The following is a 22291-nucleotide window of genomic DNA, read 5'->3' on the forward strand; positions in this document are numbered from 1 at the left end:
ACAATGGACAGTAACCGTGGATACTGGCCGCGCAGTGCAATCAGCTTCAGGGCAGCTTTCTTCTAGAAGAGCTTCGGAGATTCTTCCATGCATACGCCCCGAAAGCATGCTCTCGCCCCCCGGGCACTAACTGCCACATGTAGGTGTATCTCGTGCTGTCGGCGCACGCGACCGACCGACTCCTTTCCATCGATGTGTATACAGTTCGAGCTGCAACGGGGTCGTGGAGGAGTTGCCCAGAAAGGGCTGTTCAGACTGGTCGGGCTAATCAGCCTGTAGAGGGAGCTTGCAGGAAGCCATGTCTCCCTTGTATCCTCATAGCGTCATACTGTGTAGTCCGTAGCTTAGCATCGCGATATCCAAACGTATTCCTACAGTCTTTGTGGCCGGCGACATCATCCGGCTTGGCCGGGGATGCATGATACATCTGCAGCAACCCCCCCTGTGCAGAATGTATGCGGTATTTATCGGTCTAGACACGCTGCTGCATGATCCTGCAAGACGCTGTTGAAGAAAGCAAAGGCGGAGCAGATGGTTAATCACAGCTGCAAGCTGGAGTTGCCTGGTGATTGATCGATTGATTCATTATTCATTCATGGGCTGCCCCGCAATTGCGCTTCACCTTAATCCGACTCACAACCACCTCGCCCACTCTCTTTCACATCCCCCGACAACCCTCCACGCCTCCTCTTGCTCGTCGACAGCTGCATCACCCTCTTCAGAAGCTGCAGCACGCTGGCAAACCTGCAAGCCTGCGGTCTGCAACCCTCGCACCCACGCACAAAAGCCGTCGTTTCCCCCTCTTCTACTACACGCGCCGTCCAACCCCCACCTGCCCGCCTCATCCTGCAGATCACTCCAACCGTCTGTGCCTTCGTCTGTCCCCTTGTCTTTCTAAATTACCCCAGACGCCTGCTGCTTTCTCCTCCCCCCCTCGCGCTGCCGTGTCTGTGACCCCAACATCGGTGCTTTTTTTTGTTGTCTAGCGACAAATGTCCCTGGACTGCTTACCCCTCGCCCATCAAACCGAGATCCCGTCCCTCAGCGAGCAAGCCCGCCAGCACCAGCACCAGCACCAACACCAGTCGCCCGACGCCGTCCTCTTCCAGCGGTCTGTCCTCCTCGCTTCCAGCAGCCAGAGTCGGAAGAAGCAGAATCCCCGGGACCCTGCCGACCACGAGGCTCCGCCGGCCGCCACCATGGCCTCCAATTCCAACTTCCCGGGCACAAACCCTTTCTCGTCCAACACCGCCTCTCCGTTTGCAAAGATTACAGAAGAGGACGAATTCGACGTGGCGTCACCCACAAACCCAAACTATCGAAATGTACACGCCAACCATCCAACCGGGGCCCCCTCGCGGAGCCTCTTCTCCGGCGGCGGCGGCTTCGGAGCTGCGCCCGAAGACAACAGTAACACATTTGGCTCTCCCTTTCAAAACACAGATCGCGGACCCGGCGGAGGAGGCGATCCGAATGCTTCTCCCGGTGGCGGCTTTCCTCCCACTGGAGGCGCCAGTCAGGGACTGCCAAACAACTATGCGATGGGTCGGCGGACATCGGTGTCGGCAGAGTCTTTGAATCCCACATCGTCAGGCTCCGAGAGCTGGTCTCCGCCGTTCCATCCCAAGTCAGAAGAGCAAGTCGGGAGGTTGAAACATGCTGTGAGTGGGAACTTTCTCTTCTCGCACTTGGACGATGAACATCTCAAGACTGTGCTGGATGCTCTTGTCGAAAAGCCGATCCCGGCCAAGGATATCAAGGTGATCACGCAAGGTGATGCCGGTGATTACTTTTACATTGTCGAAGACGGCACGTTTGGTGTCTTTATCAACCCTTCGGGTTCGGCCCAGTCGGGCCCTGACGGACTGGGCAACCAGGTGGGCAGTATCGGCCCCGGTGGTTCCTTTGGCGAGCTCGCTTTGATGTACAACGCGCCGCGTGCCGCGACGATTATCTCGCTCGAGCCCAAGTCGACATTATGGGCTCTGGACCGCATTACCTTTCGGCGCATTCTGATGGACTCTGCCTTTCAACGACGGCGCATGTACGAAGCGTTTTTGGAAGAAGTGCCGCTGCTGGCTTCCTTGAAGCCCTACGAGCGATCCAAGATTGCCGATGCGTTGGACACCATCAAATACCCAACCGGGGAAACGATTATTCGCGAAGGCGACCCCGGCGATTCTTTCTACTTGCTCGAAATTGGCGAGGCCGAGGCGTTCAAGAGCGGCGCAGACGGTGCCGTCAAGGCTTATTCTCGAGGAGATTATTTCGGTGAGCTGGCCTTGCTGGACGACAAGCCGCGGGCTGCGAGTGTGGTGGCAAAGACAGACGTCAAGGTCGCCCGGCTGGGCCGCGATGGCTTCAAGAGACTGCTGGGCCCCGTGGAGCAGATCATGAGAAGAACCGAATATGATGTAGATCCTCTTGCGAAAGCGCCATCTTCATAATCCAATAGCAAATATTTTTCTGTCTTATGGTTTTTTTTTTTTCTTGTTGCCCTCTTTTTTTTTTCACTTTTTTATTCTTTTTACGTTTATCTTCGGAGCACGTTTTCAAATTGTTGGGGTTTGTTGCTGAAGGAAAGAAATCAGCAGCGAACCATTCAAAGTTTGTGATTTGGCCAATTGAAATGTATAGGATATAAATCTCCTAGAGACAAAAGTCTCGTTTTGTCCGTTTTCAATATCATGCCTTTTATTATTTATTTATTTGCCAGTTATTTAATAAGAAAGTGGTGAATAAAATGCAATCTATTTATATATATATGTTTACTGCTGTTAAAGTTCTATTTCTTCTTTCGTACATGCGGACAGTTCTGTATTATGTTGTCCGTTGTGCTGATTTCGTATTATACAAGTACATATACATGGTGTTTATCTGTACCAGCAACAAGCTTCGTAAAGGGAGGATCTCTTCAAGATCATATCCGATCCCAGTCATCATTCGTAATGAATCGTGTAGATAGCGGCCTGAGACGTTGTCTCGACGTGGCGTCGGTTTTGACTCGCTCAAGACTTTACTGTTGAGAGTTTGGGCCACTGGTTTGACAGTAGGGAGAAAATGTTTCGTATTCATTTGTCGCCAATCTCACTTGGGGGCATATGGTTTCTGGGCATATACGCAGTGCCTGCAAAAAGGATTAGCATACTCTCGTCATAAGACTTTTGAATGAAAGCGGTTGGTGAAACACACATCTTCGAGTACATGTGATAGTTCAGATTGCGCAGGTCCTGCCGAACATACGCCAACAAGGACTGAATCCGGTTGTTATCCCACTTGAGCACTCTCGAAAACAAAGCCAGCGAATACGGCTCAATCGACTCCATCATCTGCAGATTCATATACGTGGCGAGCTCTTTAAGGCGCGGGTCCTGCGGCCACGGCGACAGCGGGCATTTCCAGATATCCTCCTTGACATTCTCAAACCCAGCATCACAAACAAGACCGCGGATTTGCGGCGCCACGTTCATCTCCTTCCCAAACACGGCGGCCGCCTCGCCCAGCCGCACCTGGTATTCGTGATAGGCCGAGTCGAGCGGCAGGCTGTTGTCGTCTGTTGACGCCCACGTCTCAAACTCGGCCAGCTCGATCCACCCACCGGGTTCCAGGTTGTCGTACGCCCGCTGCAGCAGCTGTGGCCAGTTCCCAATGCTCCCCGCCATGCTGCGGATGTGGATATAGTCAAAGGGTTCGCTAAACATCCAGTCTCCGCCCTCGGCATCGTCGATTTCAAAGTGCAGGTTTGGCGGCACCCAGCTGGGCTGGATCGAGGAGAGATCGGTCGCTGTGACGTGCGTGTCTGGATGCATATCTGCAAAGTCAATCGCCCACAGACCCGTCCCACAGCCAACGTCTAGGGCGCGTCTGAGATGGGCGGCATCGAGTGGTGCGCGGTACAGCTCGCCGCCTAGCATGAGTAGGTAGATGTGATGCTGCATGTCCATTCGGCTTTGCTCCAGCTCGTCGTTGGGCAGGGGGTATGCGCCCGCGCGGAAAGCGTGGTAGCGTCGTCCGTTTTCGTATTCGTAGTTGAAGACGCTTTCGGTCAGTGATCTGGTTGAGCTTGCGCGGTCGTCGTCTCCCAGCGCAGAGTCGGCGTCGTCGTCGTCGGCGCGGTGGTAGTAGTAGTCGCTGGGGGGCAGTGTGTCGGCCAGGTCGACGCTGCTATCCTGGGCGACGGACCTGGACTCGTCGTGTTCATGTTGTTGTTGTTGTTGTTCGATATCAGTGGGATTTTGCTGTTGTTGGCTTTGAGGGTCGATGGTGGTGACTATAGTGTCGGCCATCTGGGCGTCGTCGGCGCCTGCCTCATTTCTGGCTTGAGTTTGCCAGGTCGATGAATGCTCGTTTTCGTCCATGGTGGCTATTTCGCAATTTCAACACACACACACACACACCGTTCTCTCGATGCAATGTTGTTGCAGTCTGTATGTACTCGGTACAGTATCGTGGGTCAACAGACACTCCGGGGAAAACCATGTGGGAGTGAGTCGCAAACTAGTCATGCAACTATAGACTCTGGGCATGTAGTAGCATGCACGATGGTACAGGCCGAAAAAAATCGACAGGAAACTAAATGAATCACCGTATCATTCATTTATTTACTCCTACATCATCCCCTCGCGGGGAACGGCGGATTTATAGTTTATAGATCACTGACTGACTCGGAATGTCAACGCGCAACACCATCACCGGCCAAGCAGGCTTTTCCAGCCGACTTCGGTGAACGATATTCCAAATTCATTTCGAGCCAGACGCCAATCAGCTCTGGGACTTATCACGCGCGTGGGTGACAAGTCACAAAAGTTAGCGAGAGCGCCACGGGGAGGGCCAAAGCCTGAGAACGGGACGTGCTTACTTAGTACTTTAGTTACTTGAGTAGTAATCATAAAATCACATATTGCAATTGCTATTAATACCCTGGTTTGCTCCCCGGTTTTCCCAAAAATTCGCCCAATTTTTGGGTTCGGCTTTAGCTCGCTCTCACTTCTTGCCCACAAAACTTCGTACCAAATTACCAATCGGCCTGGAATAATAACTAATTTGGATAGCGTCGCACCCGCCATGGAGCAGCTGCATGTGCAGCAGCCCCCTGACGTGAAGGATCTCATTCCCGACGGATCAGCATCGCTGGTCTGGGGCTGTTTGAGCCTCCTAGCTGCAGCTGTCGCGTGGCTGGGCTTGTTGGCTCTGTATCGCCTGTTTTTCAGCCCACTGGCTGCAATTCCAGGCCCCAGATTGGCTGCTGCTACTGCTTGGTATGAGTTCTACTGGGATTGTCCCCGGAAGGGCCATTACATGTTTAAGATTGAGCAGATGCACCGGGAATATGGTATTTCTTTTTTCTTTCTTCTAGTTTGTATACAGACTAACAACTAGCAGGCCCTATCGTGCGCATCAATCCGTGGGAAGTCCACATCAAGGACCCCGCGTACTGGGACACTCTCTATTCCAACAACAAACTCGACAAAGATGCATGGTACTACCGCGCCTTTGGCGACAATCGAGGCACCGTGGGCACAGGCCCATGGGAACTGCATCGCCTGCGCCGCGGCGCCATGGCCAGATTCTTCTCGAGCGCCAACGTCTCGCGACTCGAGCCAAAAGTGCTGGCAAGAGTGCAGAAGCTGCTAGACCGAATCCAAGAAGAGTACCATGCTGAAAAAAAAAAAATCGTGATCCCCATCTCGCACGCATTTCGCTGCTATGCGACAGATGTCATATCCGACTATGCCGCCCCGCACACCCGCGACTTTTTGAGTACGCCGGACTTTTCCGCGGCTTTTAATCAGGTGCTGCGTGACTTTTCGGAGATTATGCTTTGGCATCGCCATATTCCGATTGTTTTTCCGCTGTTTGGTGCAATTCCTCGGTGGCTGCTCTCTGCAATGGATCCGACAGGCGCCCAGGTTGCTGTGTTGGATAACCAAGCTGTAAGATATTAAACTACTGCGTAAAAGGAGCATAAAAACTGACGTTTCCAAAATATAAGGCCTTGCTCACCCAAGCAAAGACGGTCATCGAGACCAAGGGTATCCCGCCGAAAAAGGCGTCGCCAACCGTGCTAGACGCTATTTATCAATCTGAACTCCTCGGTCCGGAAGAAAAGACACTGCCGCGGATGATGGCAGAGACTCAAGCCTTACTTGGGGCTGGCACTGAAACTACGGGTAACACACTTTCGACATTGACCTTTCACCTCCTGTCAAACCCGGCGATTCTCCAGAAGCTGAAAGCGGAACTCAATACTGCTGCTGCTGCCCTTGGTCGTGAAAGCTCTGGGCTGCTCGAGTTCAAGGTCTTGGATAAGCTATCCTATCTCCAATCCTGCATCAAGGAGGCGCTTCGTCTGGCGATCGGAGTCGTCGGTCGACTTCCTCGAGTCAACCCTGTTGCGCCCATGTCCTACACAACACCGTCCGGAAAGACATACATCCTCCCACCCAACACGGCCGTATCAATGTCCATCCGCGACATGCATATAGACAATACTATCTTCCCAAACCCTCACTCCTTTATCCCAGAGCGATGGATAGAAAGCAGCCCAGATCACCTTCGGCAGATGGAGAAGGCGTACGCGCCCTTTGGCCGCGGTGCGCGGGCTTGCTTGGGCGTCGAGCTTGCCAAGGAGGAACTCACCCTGATGGCGGGTAACCTTTTTCTGCGCTTTGATTTTGACTTGTTTGAGACGACGGCGCGAGATGTTAGTATCCTGCACGATTATTTTGCGCCGTTCGGGCCCAAGGATAGTAAAGGGGTGCGGGTGACTGTGGTAGTCAGTCAGCTCTAGTCTATGGGAAGAAAACTTGTAAATATAGTTTATTTGAGGTATAATTAATATTTGAATACTTAATATTAATACCACTTTGCATATAAATGCCGTGTTAGAGCAACATCGAATTAACTCGTTAGGGCTTGGATGTATCGTGACTGGCTGCCCGGCCGCCAATCATGCCGGCTTCCCATCAACAACACATCAACTTGGACTGCTCTCCCTTCCACATCTAAATAAACCCACCACTTGAATAAAGATAACCAAGATGTCCCCCGCAAAATCCAAAAAGAAAGCCTCAGCTCAACCGACAGCAACTGCAGCAACAAATTCTCCCAACTGGCCAGCCCTCCGCCCATTGGTCCCATCCTCCGATCTATACATTGAACCCATCCTGCCCGACCAAATCTACATAATCCGCAATTTCTTTACTGCCAATCTGTGCAAGGCCTACGTGGCATTCCTCTCCTCGGCGGCCATTTCACTAACGACCACGCCGCAAAAACCCAAATCCAAGTATGAGGCGGTGCGCGTCAACGATCGGTATCAGATTGAGGATGCGGGGTTTGCCGAGCTGCTTTGGAATAGTACCGCGCTCAGGGAGATTGTGAATGAGCGGCGGGGCCTCGATCTAGTAGAGGACGAGGGGGAAGACAAAGCAAACCGGTGTGTTTGGGGTGGGACTCCGTTGGGGTTGAATTCGAATATTAGGATATACCGGTATACGGCCGGGCAGTTTTTTGCACAGCACTGTGAGTTTCTTTCTTTTTCTTTCTCTATTTTTAATTCCCTGTTCTACGAGTGCGTGTATACCTCAATCTACAGTGGACTATATTTCAGTCATCATGGCGAAAATCTTCATACCTACCCCGCAGCAATTCCGTGATGTTTTAATTAATGTTGGCGCATATACTGACTGCATCCAGACGACGAATCCAACACAGTCCAGTTCAGCCCTCCCAAATCATCATCATCTCCATCATCACCAACATCCAAACCCCAACCAGCACACACCACCTGGACGCTGCTTCTCTACCTGACTACGACAGAGGGAGGGGAAACGGTCTTCTATCCCGACGACGGATCGGCGCCCATATCCGTAGCCCCCGAAGTGGGCATGGCGCTGCTGCACCGACACGGCGAGCAGTGCCTGCTTCACGAGGGGAAACAGGTGCGCAGCGGCGAGAAATGGGTGATTCGCAGTGATTTGGTTGTTAGAGACTGATGAGATATGTATGAATGCTGAACTGAAGAAGATTTGCTATCAATCCGCCCTCTATATTAGGTTCTGGTTCTCAGAGTAAATAATAATATCTACTCCGTCAGTTCCCAGGAATAGGATTCATCATTCTCCACCAAGTGGGCAGCTGGCTTGACTGGCTTGGGCGTAGTAGTTGTAACTGAAGATGATTTTTTCGCGCGTGCGGCTTTTGACTGGCCAGAAAAACTCGGACAGGCCGCGCTAGTCCCAAACAGGCAGTGTACGGCAGGCCGCAGCAGCCCGTCACGCAGGTGGGTCCAGGGCCTCGTAGACCAATCACGGCGCGCAATAGGGCGACAACAAGTGGGGCGGGCGGGCGGCCCTGAGCCACTCACGCGGGGTCTTTTTGCCAGCGCTTTGGGCTGGGCGCGCGGGTCTTTTCTTTTCTTGGTCTTTCAATCTCGTTAGCGTTTTGGAGCATCTGAGATGGCCTCACGCTCACCGCCTTTGCTTCTCTCTCGCTCTGGGCTCTGCTCTCCATTTTCCCTTGTTGCAAGGTCACGGCCTCGAGAGAAATCCCCCCAGCTGCAGCAGCGTGTCATGTCGTCTTTGCAGACCATGACGGCGCCAGCGGTGGGCCATCGCCCTCCCGATCCTGGCATCGACCTCGAGCAGCAGCCGCTTGATACCGAGAGCCATCATCACCATCATCATGCCTTGCAGAAGAATCGTGCCGCCGACAACAACCATGGCGCATCTCCGCACGCCCAAGTCTCCGACCAGCCGCCTATGAATCCTGTGCAGAATGAATTGCTGGTGGACGTCAAGATGGAGGAATCCGTCCCTGAATGGGCGCCTGCCAATGGAGAAGGGCAAGTCACCGCCCCGGCGGACAAGTCTGCGACAGAGACCGAAACACCGATATCCGAGATTAAGAAACCGCAAGACAACGACGACGACGACGACGACAACAACAACAACAACAACGACATTGGAAAAGGCCAGACGCAGGATAAGCAATCCGCTGCCACCTCGCTTCTCGCCCAATTACTCGGCAATGCGCAACAACCTGCTGCGGCGGCGGCGCCTTCCACGCCGGACAACCTTCCCCAGACGCCCCTACCGGAACCTCTGACGGATGTATCGACCCCCGTTGCGCCTCACGACGAATCTTCTAAGAATGAAGCAGCAGCCGCTACCGCTGCCGCTGCCGCTGAACCTCATGCTATGCTCGAAGTGCAGAATGGTACCGCCGGTCCTGTTGCGGAGGAGACGCTGGATAGTACCGCGCAAGGAACGGGCGAGTCGGCCCTGGAAGAATATACAGATGCTAATCTTCTAGAAGACCCAACAAGAATCCCCGACATGGTGTCTGGTGTGATGGAGGATCCGCTCTCCAAGTCTACTCACGAGCACAACGGGCTCTTCCCTCCCTTCGATCCCGGAGCCGGAATGAAGAACGCCCTGGACTCTCTGCATCAGCACGATATGCTTGGTAGCGCTTTTTTGGCCCATGAACTCAACATGTCCGGTCTTCCTGTATCCGGAATTCCCGATCTTTCAGACTATGCCAATCCATTCAACGAAGTTGCTGCTTCCATGGCCGGCTCTGAACCGCGCATCCAGGCATTTGCAAAACTGGAGTTTGATGATGGCCATTTCTACGTCAATACGTATTCATTTGTCCTGGGTCGAGATGTCCGCGCCGCGCGAGCAGCCCACCAGCGTGATATGCAAGTCCGACAGGTCATGGGCAGGCCGCCTAAAAACAAAAGCTCCAGCGGTGGTAATACATCCCACACCCCCAACCGAGTCAAAAGAGACGGCAGCGCATACATGGGGAGTGTTGTGAGCGATCGAGGCGGTATTATGGGCTTTGACCCGGATTTACCTCATATGAATCAGAAAAGCCGCAGATCATCACTGTCATCCCAGCCGGAATCTGCACTTGCAACTCCTGCGCAGCTGCAGGCAAACCATACAGACTACAACGCCCTTGCTATGCAGTCATTACACGACGGCGGCGGTGATGCCAAACCGGTTGATGCGCTGGCCCTGCTACCTTCACCTGATGCCTGTCCGACCATTCCTATCCACCCTCCCGCAACTACGGATGGCATGGCCGCTGGACATAAGGGTATTTCCCGGAAACATGTCAAGATTTCGTACAACTTTGACAAGAGTCTTTTCGAAATGGAGGTCATGGGTCGAAATGGCGCCTTTATTGGTGCTGATTGGCTTGCCCCCGGACAAGTCAGACCCTTGCACAGTGGAGATTATATTCAAATAGGAGGGGTCCGGATCCGATTCCTCCTACCTGATGTGCCAATTGGGGAGACAGGAGCTGATCGAGTGGAAGATACTTTGATGGAAGAGGACGGCACTCTTTTGATAGACGCCGACAATGACATGACTGGTGAGATAGATGCAATGGATCTATCTGATCTTGACAGTGCAGATGAGGCGCAGCAGTCTAGGATCACCAAACTGATCCTGAAGACCAAAAACACCGGGGATTCTCCCAACCCACCTACGGCAACATCAGTTGATGGAAACTCTGAGGCCCAACCAAGACGTCGAGGACCTGGCCGTCCTCCAAAGGATGGCATCATGTCGAAACGGGAACGTGCCGAGATTGCTCGAGAGCAGAAACTGGCTGCTAAACGTGAGGCTAACGGTGGTGTGACTCCGCCGCCGTCGAACCGAATTAAGCCTCCTAAGCCACGCAAGGAGGATTCGGTCGAAGAGCCTCCTTCTGCGATAAAGCAGCCGGAGAAAAGAAAGTTCACCAAGCGCAAACAACCCGATGGAACATTTATCGACGTGCCTATTGATTCTATTGAAGGAGGCGAACCACTACCTCCCGAGCAGGTCGTGGAATATCCCAAGCCACCCCCTAAGAAACGCAAGCCGTCCAGATCTCCGTCTCCAGACTACCCCCCGGAATCTTCCTACACGCAGGACCAATTGGCAAAGCCTCCTTACAACTACGCTGTTCTCATTTTTGATGCCCTGACGGAAGCTCGTGCTCCAATGACCCTAAAACAAATCTACCGTGCTCTCAAGCTGAAATACCCGTATTTCAGGTTCAAGTGCGAAACCGAAGGGTGGACGTCGAGTGTTCGTCACAACTTGAACGGCAATAGGCAACTTTTCGAACATGCAGAACGTGACGGCAAAGGCTGGTCGTGGCAGCTTCGGGCTGGTGCATCAGTAGAAAAGGAAAAGAAGAGAAGACCTTCACCACCACCTCCGTCAACCCACCTCTCTCAACCGCCCTCTCACCAACATTATGTGCCGCCGACAAACAACCATTACGCCAACCAAGGTGTTCCCAATCAGCAACAGTTCCAGTTTTCGTCAATGACCCCAACTCATTACAACGCGCCTCCCCCTCCTCCAGTGCCTCAGCCAAATACCTACAGGCCACCACCTCCTCCCCCTGCCCCTGCCCCTGCTCCTGTTGCTGCCCCTGCTCCCCCTCCTCCTGCTGCTGCACCCCCACCCCAATCTTCCTTGCCAGCTCCCTTACGAAGTACCAACCTTCCTGGTTCGTTTTCTCAACCCGGGTCTTCAAGTTATGTTTCTCCATATCCATGTCCATTACCTTCAGAAATCGTTCAACTTCAACAGTCACAACAACCGCAACCGCAACAGCAAGGGATGCAACAACAAAGGTCGTCCGAATCGATACCTCCGCCTCGACAAGATCAGCAACCGCAACCGCAGCAGTCTCACCAACCGATTCATCATCAACAACAACAACCTCCGCAGCCTCAGCAACACCAGCACTATCCTTCCTTTTCTCCCCCGAATCCATCACCATCACCATACCCCCTTCAAAATAATCAAGTACATCATACTCCTCCGCAACAAGCCCAGCAACCGCCGCCTTTACCACAGCAAGGACCGCAGCCCATGCACAATCAGCAGCAAACGTATCAAAATCCGAACGCCAACCCGATGCCATCTGGTCCACCACCGGCTTCTAACCACCAACGACCAATGAACCAGGCCGAAGAACCGGAATCATCTGCCTCATTTTTGGAGCGGGCAAACAAAGCTATTGATGACTTTGAAGCTGTGCTGATGGAAGATTACGACGACAAGGATTACATCCGAGAAGTCCTAAAGAGCGCACGTGCTCGGGCCTGGGGCCATGCAAAGGAGAGTTCGTTTCCAGATGGAGAGCCGAAGGATGAAGCTGTTTTGCTCGATGCTTTGTTGAATCTCATCGAAGGGTTGAGGGGTAGCAATACTTCCTGAGCTGTTACGACCACGATTTTTTTTTGGACGACTTCAAGAGGTTAATGCGACTTCAAGAAGGTTAATGGTACGAAGGATGGATAATGTTTTGGACACGATTTATGACTGGATATTAAGGAGGCATCACAAAAAGGCGTTAGCGTTGGTATTTTTTTTTTGTTCTTTTTTGCTTTTGATTTGAAGCCATGCCCCACGCTCTGCAAATACGACATACAATTGTTGAGACGAGAAGAAGACAGCTTCTTGTTATTTGCTTTTGATGCATTATTTTTTTTAGGTAGACATTTTTTTTTCTGCCTATATCTTGTTAGTCATGTTTTGATGATATCCAATGAGCCCCATGAGGCCGTTTTTTCAGCTATTATCATTCCTTTTTGTCTCTTTTTTTTATTTCTTTTCAAAGCCTCTTCTTTTCTTTTGATACTCCCGGTCTTACTCCCATGGAGTTGACGGACGGTAGAGTTTCAGGTCTCGGGTGGTTATTCAAATCAGTTTTTTTTTTGAACTGATTGTATGGATATCTCTAGAATTGAACAGGAGATATTCAATTCAAAAGTACGGACTAGACAAAAAAATAATGAAAATGGGAATAGTTTATTTAAAATTTTTGAATATTCACATATAAAGCCATCACGAACTACAACTTATACAGCATACTGCATCAAGGCCGGCTCCTGAGTCGACTTGTTTCCGCCAAGTCTAATAAAAAAAGCAGTATCAGTTAAAAACCGCAAAATCAACTGAATATTCCAAAAAAGAGGGAGGGAAAAAAAAAAAAAAAAAAACTCACAAAATCCCCTTGATAATATCATTAAGCCCGGCCTCCGTAAGCGACGCCAGCGTCGGGTCCATACCAGGCGCAAGAAGCTCCAAACAAACCTTTGCACGATCAATCCTCGCCACGTCCGCCTGTCCTCCATGCTCCAGGGCATCCAACGCAATGGCAAACCCTGCGGCGTCGTGAGTCATAAGCAAATGTCCGACGATCCGCGCGGGACAGAGATCCTGCGCTGAGATGATTGAGGCCCCGGATAGCCGACTGTTTTCAAACGATGGAACTACTACCTCATCTGTCACGGACCATACTACTGTCGTGGGCACATAGGCCTGGTCGATACCGTGTGTTCCCCCCGATAGGGCAGCCATGTAGTTACTCCCCTTTGCCTGCTGCCAGAGACTCGGAGCACAAATGGGCACACCGGAGACGATATCACAAAGTTCGGTGAGACCGTCGAAGCCGACGCCGGAAAAGTCCGGGCTTAGGGCTACAAAGGACCGTGTCACGGCGGGGTCTCGTGTTGAAGGGAAGAAACGCAGAGCCCATTGGATGTTTGGGCTGCCTTGGGAATGGCCAATGGCTGCAACGGGGGCACCTGCGAGGGAGGACAGGTGGTGCAGGTTGTATGCCACATATGCGGAGCTTATCTGGGCGTCGTTCATGGAGCGGTTAGCTAGATTGGAGGATGTTAGCAAGGTAATAATAAAAAAGAAATGCAGTGAAACGAAAGCACGGGGACTGATTTACGCAGATTCAGGTAGCATGCCTTGTACCCGGCTTTGAGGAGGGCTGGCACATATCCCAAGCCCCAGCTCTCGTCTCCGGTGCTTCCTGTGCCGTGTACTAGGAGAACCGGGTTTTCGTTTGCAGTGGGGATGCCGTTGGGGCAGACCAAGGAGTTTTGCATGTCCGCCGTAGAAGCATTGTATGGAGGATCACCTTTGACGGAGAAGAAGTCTGGGGTGGTTGCTAGAGGGGCTGCTAAAGACGGTACTAGCAGCAAGGAGCACAGCAAGATCATGTAGAATATAGACGCCATGGTAACCTGCGTTGTCCCCGGCTGTAAGAAGTATCACAAACCCAATGCAGAATGAATGTGCTTATTCTAAAGTCTAGGCGAAGGATGATCACGTTCCTTTTATAGAGTTGGCTACCACTTCATTCTACGGTTGCATCACTGAGATGGCATGTGATATGGTACATGTATATGCCAAACCTCGGTAGGTGTCAAGAATACGATCATTTTCCAAGAACGACGCTTTGACATTCGCATAATATCTGGGGGATCTGACAGGTGCGGGGGAATGGGAACGAGCTGAGGGGATACTAGCGGAACCAAGACCAGCACAGTTCGTGGGGTTCGTTTTTGGTGAATGTAGAGGAAGAGACGCCAAATCTTAGCTCAGTTCAAAAGAGAGAGACAAAGGTGAAGCGAGTAGCCCTGGACTTGCCTCGTTGGGCAATGTCGGGAAGTTTACCCCATATTCCCGCCCCGTTAATGATTTATCCCCGCCCGCTTCTCCGGGTCTTAAGGTTGTTAGCCCTATATGTACATCTTACTATTGGCCAAAAACGACAGATCAGAAATCTACCAATCTAAACCTAAAGAAGATAAACCGAGCAAGACCCGCCTGGATCTGCGCAAGTGACCAGTCACGCTGACATATATTGTTGGTATAAGCCTCTTCCTGTCCCTTTTCCTCTTCCGAATTGCCGTTCTACTTCTTCGCTTACACCTTTATACTTCTTCCAATACGCCAGCCCCCGGAATGGAGCATTGCTTTGCCCTTGTCCACACGAACGGTGCCACCAATGAGCGACTCCAGAGGGTGTCTCACCGCTGGGAAGCTCACGGGGCGTCCCTTGAGATGGAAACGTAGTTTCCGTATAGACGTCTTTTGCACGGATAATTGCACTAACTTTGAGTGACGGCATAGGTATACGCGGAAGCCGAGGGGAAGAATAGCATGTCTGGTATGAAAAACAGTGGTACAAACTCGAGGACTGTTGTGGAGTGCTAACTAGCGATTCTCGGGCTAGGGGTGTCGGTCTCGAAAGGTCAGCCGTATTATATCACTTTGCTTCATATAATATGTGAGTACGCTGACAAGCTATAAGGTCCGTTGTGATGTTGCAGACCGTGTGCCGTGCTCAAACTGCGAAGCCGGTTTGGCTCACTGCAGCATTGGCTGGGGGGAGAAGCGTGGCAGGGCTGTAGAGAACAAGCATTCGTAAGCTATTTATCTACTCTGGACCGCATATTGCTCACACGCTGTATATAGTTCAAATGTCTTTAGTGTCCGAAACTCCCAAGAAATGCCTCAAATGATCAGACTATGCAACGGACCCCTTGAGACCCTCGATGGTCTTCAGCAGCAGGGGTTTTCAATTTGGAGCTCAAAGCCGGCCATGCCACTAAGCAATCCCGAATACGATATTCTCAGCAACCAGGGTGCGTTTGTGCTTCCGCTTCAATGGCTATGCCATATCTTGCTTGAGGCATACTTTGCCTATATCGCTCCAACAGTACCGATTCTTAACCGTGGCGAGTTCATGCAAAGTTTCTTCTCATCACATAGCGAACAACGTACCTTTTCCCATCTCTTGGTCAACGCCGTTTTGTTGGCAGGCTGCAGAGTATGCAGTCATCCATGTATCAGGGATGGAGACGGGTCAACTCAACGATTGTCGAGTCTGTTTTATCAACGCGCAAAAGCGCTATACGATGCCGAGTATGAATCTGACAAGGTCTGCGTGGTACAGGCTCTCACATTACTGGGCTGGTACTGGGAAGGCCCAGAGGGTAAGCGAGTTGAAACTGTATTCCGTGTCGTCGTTTTTCTGATGTGTTTCGTCAAGGTATTATGGATAATTCATTCCACTGGACGCAAGTCGCCATTACTGTCGCTCGAGGCTTGGGGATGCATCGAAGGTTGGACATCGCAAGCCATCCGGAGGGAATAAATATATGAATGCTAATGAATACGTCGGAAAATAGCATGAAGAATTCCGGGTTGCCTGGTCACGAAAAGCGCCTCAGGAAGCGTATCTGGTGGACGCTTTTCTGCCGTGAGCGCACTCTGGCCCTCTCACGAGGCAGGCCGTTCACAATCCGCGAGAGCGATACAGATATTGAAGAGGTTACTGCGGATGACTTTGAAGAGCTCCCTCATTCTCGTGAGGATGTTACCGTTCGCTATTTCCTGCAATACATCAAGCTTAGCCGCTTGGTTGGGGAGATTCTTCAGCAGCGACAGCTATTTTCAAAGACTACTTTGACTCCCTCTTCTTCTTCCTCCCTGCGTCTAAAGCACAAATTAGAATTTGAACACAGGCTTCACAGCTGGTACGATGAGTTGCCGGCAGATCTTCGTTGGGAGCCGGCGAACCAAGATATCTGGTCGTCGATATTGCAACTATACTACTAGTATGACCTTCCCCCCCCCATACTATAACATAATAAGCTTAACCAACTTATTTTTCTAGCGCTGTCCTGTGTCTTCTTTACATTGTTCCTACTCACAAGGGTACATCGGCTATTCTTGCTCGCGATGTAGGCAGCAGGACAGAGCAGCACTTTGGCCTTCGCAGAGCAACGACAGACGCGTCCATGATTAGTTGTATTCTTGCGAAACTGCGAGCATTTGGACAAATCAACTTTGTCCCTTGTTTCACGTTAGTACAATAACTCTATTCCCTCGGGGCCTTCCAACTTTTCACTGACATTGCTCGTACATAATCCTAGTGTTTACAGCGCTTGTGTAGCGATGATTGTGCACGCCAATGAAATCCTGCACCCGATGAATGATGAGGACGATGTCGATGCCGCTGCTCATCGTATACAGCTTGAAATATGTATAAACGCGCTGGGTGATTTATCAAAGAGTTGGCTTGTTGCTGAGCTTTGCCTTGATATTGCATCTCCCGTTATAGATAGACTACGAACATATCGAATGGTGGTCTGACTACCGGGAAAGTAAATTAATCTAATACATCATCATATTAAGCAATATGACGAGAGATAGATGGACAGAGACACCAGCATTCTAAAGAATGACCAAGGTAAGCCTAGACAAGAGACCATTTTGGGCGACGGTTATATTATAGATCAGCTCAACAGAAGCTAACTTTTAGAGTCAGACACAGGAAGGCCTGGCGCTTTACAGTGACTAAGTAAATTACAGGAGAGAGTGTAGATGGAAATGACGCTGTCCATTAGTTGTTACTCTCAGCGTCAAGTGCACATCTATTCGTAAGTAATATTGTATTCAACTCGATTCCACCCCTCAAGACGCCAATTAATGTCTGATAACAAGAAAGAAAAAAAGAGATTCTGGAAAAATTATACGCCATGTTTCAATACTGAATGGAAAGTTATAAAGGCACGCAGTACAATTGGGTTTCTTGCTCTTGAACCAAAAAGAAAAGAAGAAGAAAAGAAAGAAACTCGTTGACCAATGACGATGACATGACATGACAAGAGCGACGAATACTACAGCGATATCGTCCTATGACATGGCCATTTCGGCGCGTAGTTTCTCCAGCTCGGCCTCCTCGTCTTCTCCCTCTGTTTGTTTGGCTTTGCCTTTGACTTTTAAAAAGTGTTAGAATAAAATAATTTTGTTTTTGATATGAAAAACTTACTCTCGCCATTCGCAGCGGCAGGTAGCCGGTCGAGCTGATCGGCGACGGGCACGGTGCCAGTCTTGAGCATTTGTGCATCCATGGCCTCCTGCTCGAGTTCTTCCAGGTCGGCTTCCAGTTCTTCCTCGTCGGGCTGTTCGCCGAAATGGTTGTTTTGGATGACGCTTGAGATTTCGTCGGCCAGTTGTTGCTGTTCCCGTAATTTGTCCCTAAGATTTGTTAGCGACCTCTTTTTTTAACAATTTTAAGAAGGGGGGTTTTTTTTTTTCAAAACGTACATCATGCTATCGACCTTGTCCATTGTGAGACCATCGTGCATGCGCTGCATGGCCTTGCCGGCTTGGTCCATGGCACCCAGGGTTTCCTGGTTGATGTTGGCTGCCTCGATAGAATAGACATGTTGCTCAAGTTGGATAATCTGATTCTGGGTCTGCTCGAGGTTCTTCTCGTGCATTTTCTTTCGTCTGAGGGCGGCCTTGGCGACTGTCAAGAAATGTCAGTTTTTTTCTTTCTCAATACATTATCCATTTTTGTTGAAAAAGTGCACGCACCGTTCTTATTCGATGTGACATTCTTCCTGGCAATAGACTCTTGATCTTCTATTTGTGACTCCAAATGTGTCTGTCTCTTTTGCAGCATCTCCAGCTGCCCTCGCAGCCCCAGGATGGCTTCCTTTGGTGCCTCTTTGCGCTTCTGCGCGGACTGGCCACCGAACCACGACCACATTTTCGACGGACGTCCGCAGAATAACACAAGTATGGGAAATTATAGGTTTGTTTTCGGAGCTTGTATGAAATAAATCGCGACCCCAACCCCGCTTTTAAAACGGTTCGTGTTGTCGTGCGATGTCGGGGATCGATGAGGGGGGGTGTGGTGGTGTGGTTGGTTGATATCGCGCAGAGAGAACAAACCTGGCGGTAACCAAACAGAAGAACCGAGTCGAAAGACGAAGGTAATACGAAGTTGTCGGGATATTCTAGAGTACGAGCGGGCGGTCGGTAAAAGAAAAAAGAAGTCGTGTTTCGCGGTTTAGTTGTTGATGGAACTAGGGTCGTAGGCAGTCGAGATAAGCTGGGTAAGTTATTTCCCCTCCTGCCCCCGTGCCCGTATGACATCTTTGCCTTCCCGCCGCTAGCCGCCTATCGGAGCGCGCGCGTCACGTGCGGCGTCTATATCCATAATCCGATTTACCTTGCATTAAAACCATTCTTTTCGTCGATATGATTATATACGTCGCGATACGCCTGCCTTAATATTAAGGCCAAGGCGGAAAAATGCATGTACTAGAATAATGAACGGACCGCCTCCGACTCGTCTCGTCTTTATTTCTGAACTCCGAACTGTTCCTCATCATTCCAAAGTCCGGTTCATTGGATGGTATGTCTTTACAAGTGAAATTTGAATTCAGTCTGTTAATATTTCTAAAGCGTGACTCACTACGACGTCAAAAGTGGTAGACTAGGTGTTGAGCATAAACGACGCTCTCCATCATCGACAAAACCCACCACCAATGATGACGATAATACAACAACAACAACAACAACAACAGTGCTAGTGGATATTTACCATGTACTCAATGCAATCAAGGCCGATGACCTCGAAGTCGGCGCGTGGCTCAATGTTTTTGGCTACGTGAGACCAGAAGCACATGCCAGTCTGCAAGGGCAAGTCTATGTCGAGGCAACAATGATTATCAATGCCGGTGCTATCCGTATTGGCGAGTACGAGCAGACTGTCTGCGACGTGCAAGAAATCGACCGCAGCGTCGCTCGGCCTTTTTGATTTATTCAAGGCTAGCCAAAAAAAAAAGAAATTGGGAGAAGCTTCCATATGAAAAAGAAGAAGATATCAAGAAGCAGAGTGATGAGTCAACATTCCATGCGCCTTCTCTTAAAAAGACACCATAACACCAGCCAATGAAAAAAGAAGAAGAAAAGAAAAAATTCGACACTACATTATTTTCATAAGCCTTTCTTCAAGCCTGGCCCTTTTCAATATCATCGCTCTTAACACCCGATGCAAAAATATTAACCCCATCTTTATTATCAGCTTCCGCCGCCGCTTGGGCCTCATCATTCAAAGCCCTGATTTTCTTCTTCCCATTCAGCCTCCTCTGATCTTCCTGCATCATGCGAATAAAGGTACTCTTTTGCCGGATTATATGTCCGTATTTCCAAAAGATAAACGGGATCGGGATACACGCGACTTCAAGCAGACCCAGCAACGTGCCGGCCCAGTTGGGGCCCAGATTGTTGTACATGTACGTGCCCACTAGTGGCATGATACCACCCAGAACACTGCGAATAACGGAGTTGCCCGCGAGCGCAGATGCAGCAAAGATTCCGTAGCTGTGGGTGAGATAGTTGGAAGCATAGATAAACACGGCCGTGTTTCCTGCGCCAAAGAAAATTCCTGCGACCATGGGGACGGCCCAGGGGATTGTCGCTGGTGCGCATGTCCAGGCAAACCAGAGCTCGCCAGTCGGGATCAGGATGGAGCCGAGGCAGACGGCGGAGACCATGGCTTCCGGGTGTACCTCGCCGGTCTCTGGGTCCTTTGGATGGCTCTGGATCATTCGTCGTAGCAGAGGCTCACAGGCGATAGTCAGCACTGCTCCCAGACCAATTCCAAGAAATGCCAGGCCAGAAATTCCCAGACTCCAACCTCTAATGCCGCGGAATACAATCGGGTATGAAGTGAAGCAAAGGTAGAGAATTCCATACACGACCCCGATGTACAGATTCCAGAATATACTGTCACAAAATTCAGTATTTTGCACCACAAAAAGGGGGGGGAGGGGAAAAAAAACATACCAGATAGGCTCTAGAGCAGCCATAACAAATGGCCGTCCCAGGTTCGTTTTCATAGTTTCCTTCAGCGCAACTTTATAGTCGTACCGACACCACCATCTCGAGTCGTCCGTCTCTTTGCGCATACGTGCAGCCTTTTTACGCAATAAAACGGGTGCATATGTTTCCTTCATGATGCAAGAAAACACGAGGGCTACTGCGCCGAGCATCAGGCTGATCCAGCATGACCATCTCCAGCCGAGATATTGAGATACGAAGCCGCCAATGATGGGACCAAGAACTGCGCCGAATTAGTACAGCAAGATCAAAGAGAGAAAGAGAGTATATACCTGGACCGTTGATTGGACCCAAACTCCAAATCGAAAACGCCAACGCACGGTTCTTGTGAGGAACGAGATCGGCCACCATCCCCGGAGCGCTGCTAATCATCACGCTTCCCGCAAAAGCGCCAATGAAACGAAAGACAATCAGCACGGCAATCGAATGCGTGACGGCGCATGGGATGATCATGATGTTGAAAACGACCAGACTGATAACCGACACGGGCTTTCGGCCGTATATCTCGCTCAGCGGAGCCATGACGACGGATCCTGCCGCCAGGCCGATGAGGTAAAAAGTCAAGCCTAGGGTGACGATGGTTTCGGAGATGTTGAATTCGCTGGCGATTTGTTCTGTGCCGGAAGTGTAACTTGTTGAGAAGAGGACGCTTTTTTTTTGGCAGTTAGTATACTACTAATACGTGCAGGTAATACAGTCAGTGCTAGCAAACTTACATGACGAGTGTATTCCACGACAAAAAAGAAATGCACATTGCCTTGTACGGCAACGGCCAATTCCACGGATTCTCCGGGTCATTTTCATCAGTCCAATCGACCTCGAAATTGGGATCGGTCGTGCCCGTTGTGCCAATAGACGTCGTCTTGCGCGCGAGGGAATTCGTCTGCGAGAGTCGAGAGATCTGGGGAGTCAACAGGCCATCGCCAGTCCCGATGACTTCGGGATATTCGTGGTGGCGATGGTGTTGTTGTTGCTGCTGCTGCTGCTGCTGTCGTCGACTCTGGATCGGCTCGATTTCGACTTCGCTTTCGTAGTCGTCTGTCGAAACGGACGGACTTTGGTTGTGGTCGTGGACCGGTTTTTCTGTATTGGAAGAAGGCATTCTTTTTTTTTTCTTGAATTGGTTTAAGAAGAGACTGCAAAGAACAGCTCGAAACTAGAGGGTAGACAAGAGACGTCGCTTCTGAAATTCTGACCGCCAAACAACACAGCAGATCCTTTGTTAGGTTGCATTAAATGGACATTTCCACGTATGGAAACAATTCCGTGGTCAATATGACAATACAGCAGATACGCAGAAACAGCTAAGCCAAGCCAAGCCAAGACAACGAAATAATAGAAACAGGAAGGGAAACAAATAGAAACAGAGAAAGAACGAACAAAGAGGAGAGAGAAAAAAAAGGCATACCACTGGAAAAACCCCACTGGCAGACTCCGCTCGCAGTCAAGTGTGGACCGGGCTTGGCCAGATGCGGATACCACATGTTGGCTGCGGGCAATTGGCCGGCATAGAACTATAGGTGCATCATTATTAGGCTGATGCCATTATTATTAGTATTATTGCTGATGTTGCTGTCAGTCTTGGCGTGACTGGCTGTGCAGCTGCAGTAAATCTTCCTTGCAATAATAATATGCATGCAGTACATATCTACAAGCACGGGCCCTCGCCATGTGCCGACTCCCGAGTTCTCCACTGCGGAATTGCATTTAGTCAAGTATACTAAACAATCATCCAGGTTGTTTGTGTACCATGAGTTACCTGC

The 22291-nt window shown here is 50.5% G+C and overlaps 8 protein-coding genes across 8 annotated transcripts; 4 read left to right on the forward strand and 4 right to left on the reverse strand.

Moving 5' to 3' along the window:
- Positions 1 to 992: 992 nt before the first annotated feature.
- TRUGW13939_03293 (uncharacterized protein) lies at positions 993 to 2447 on the forward strand (the record flags this gene model as incomplete). Its single annotated transcript, XM_035486478.1, has 1 exon — positions 993 to 2447. The coding sequence occupies one exon, from the start codon at positions 993 to 995 to the stop codon at positions 2445 to 2447; it is 1455 nt and encodes a 484-aa protein (XP_035342371.1).
- Positions 2448 to 3071: 624 nt separating this feature from the next.
- Positions 3072 to 4358, reverse strand: TRUGW13939_03294 (uncharacterized protein; the record flags this gene model as incomplete). The annotated part of the gene is made up of 1 exon (XM_035486479.1): positions 3072 to 4358. The coding sequence occupies one exon, from the start codon at positions 4356 to 4358 to the stop codon at positions 3072 to 3074; it is 1287 nt and encodes a 428-aa protein (XP_035342372.1).
- A 619-nt stretch (positions 4359 to 4977) lies between these two features.
- Positions 4978 to 12239, forward strand: TRUGW13939_03295 (uncharacterized protein; the record flags this gene model as incomplete). Its single annotated transcript, XM_035486480.1, has 7 exons — positions 4978 to 5332; positions 5383 to 5933; positions 5993 to 6775; positions 7032 to 7524; positions 7699 to 7943; positions 8442 to 11523; positions 11851 to 12239. Coding segments are annotated over 7 exons (5898 nt in total), but the record flags the coding sequence as incomplete, so codon positions are not given.
- Positions 12240 to 12883: 644 nt separating this feature from the next.
- TRUGW13939_03296 (uncharacterized protein) lies at positions 12884 to 14038 on the reverse strand (the record flags this gene model as incomplete). The annotated part of the gene is made up of 3 exons (XM_035486481.1): positions 12884 to 12938; positions 13030 to 13690; positions 13765 to 14038. 3 exons carry the CDS (start codon positions 14036 to 14038, stop codon positions 12884 to 12886), a joined length of 990 nt encoding a protein of 329 aa, XP_035342374.1.
- Positions 14039 to 15342: 1304 nt separating this feature from the next.
- TRUGW13939_03297 (uncharacterized protein) lies at positions 15343 to 16982 on the forward strand (the record flags this gene model as incomplete). The annotated part of the gene is made up of 5 exons (XM_035486482.1): positions 15343 to 15820; positions 15877 to 15949; positions 16016 to 16444; positions 16504 to 16692; positions 16763 to 16982. 5 exons carry the CDS (start codon positions 15343 to 15345, stop codon positions 16980 to 16982), a joined length of 1389 nt encoding a protein of 462 aa, XP_035342375.1.
- Positions 16983 to 17525: 543 nt separating this feature from the next.
- TRUGW13939_03298 (uncharacterized protein) lies at positions 17526 to 18387 on the reverse strand (the record flags this gene model as incomplete). The annotated part of the gene is made up of 4 exons (XM_035486483.1): positions 17526 to 17608; positions 17662 to 17870; positions 17940 to 18144; positions 18213 to 18387. 4 exons carry the CDS (start codon positions 18385 to 18387, stop codon positions 17526 to 17528), a joined length of 672 nt encoding a protein of 223 aa, XP_035342376.1.
- Positions 18388 to 18952: 565 nt separating this feature from the next.
- TRUGW13939_03299 (uncharacterized protein) lies at positions 18953 to 19443 on the forward strand (the record flags this gene model as incomplete). The annotated part of the gene is made up of 2 exons (XM_035486484.1): positions 18953 to 19038; positions 19089 to 19443. 2 exons carry the CDS (start codon positions 18953 to 18955, stop codon positions 19441 to 19443), a joined length of 441 nt encoding a protein of 146 aa, XP_035342377.1.
- Positions 19444 to 19636: 193 nt separating this feature from the next.
- On the reverse strand, positions 19637 to 21630 carry TRUGW13939_03300 (uncharacterized protein; the record flags this gene model as incomplete). The annotated part of the gene is made up of 4 exons (XM_035486485.1): positions 19637 to 20414; positions 20475 to 20751; positions 20801 to 21177; positions 21245 to 21630. 4 exons carry the CDS (start codon positions 21628 to 21630, stop codon positions 19637 to 19639), a joined length of 1818 nt encoding a protein of 605 aa, XP_035342378.1.
- Between the last annotated feature and the right edge of the window lie 661 nt (positions 21631 to 22291).

This window comes from Talaromyces rugulosus, chromosome II (genome assembly GCF_013368755.1).
Source record: "Talaromyces rugulosus chromosome II, complete sequence".
In the NCBI taxonomy this organism is placed as follows: domain Eukaryota; kingdom Fungi; phylum Ascomycota; class Eurotiomycetes; order Eurotiales; family Trichocomaceae; genus Talaromyces; species Talaromyces rugulosus.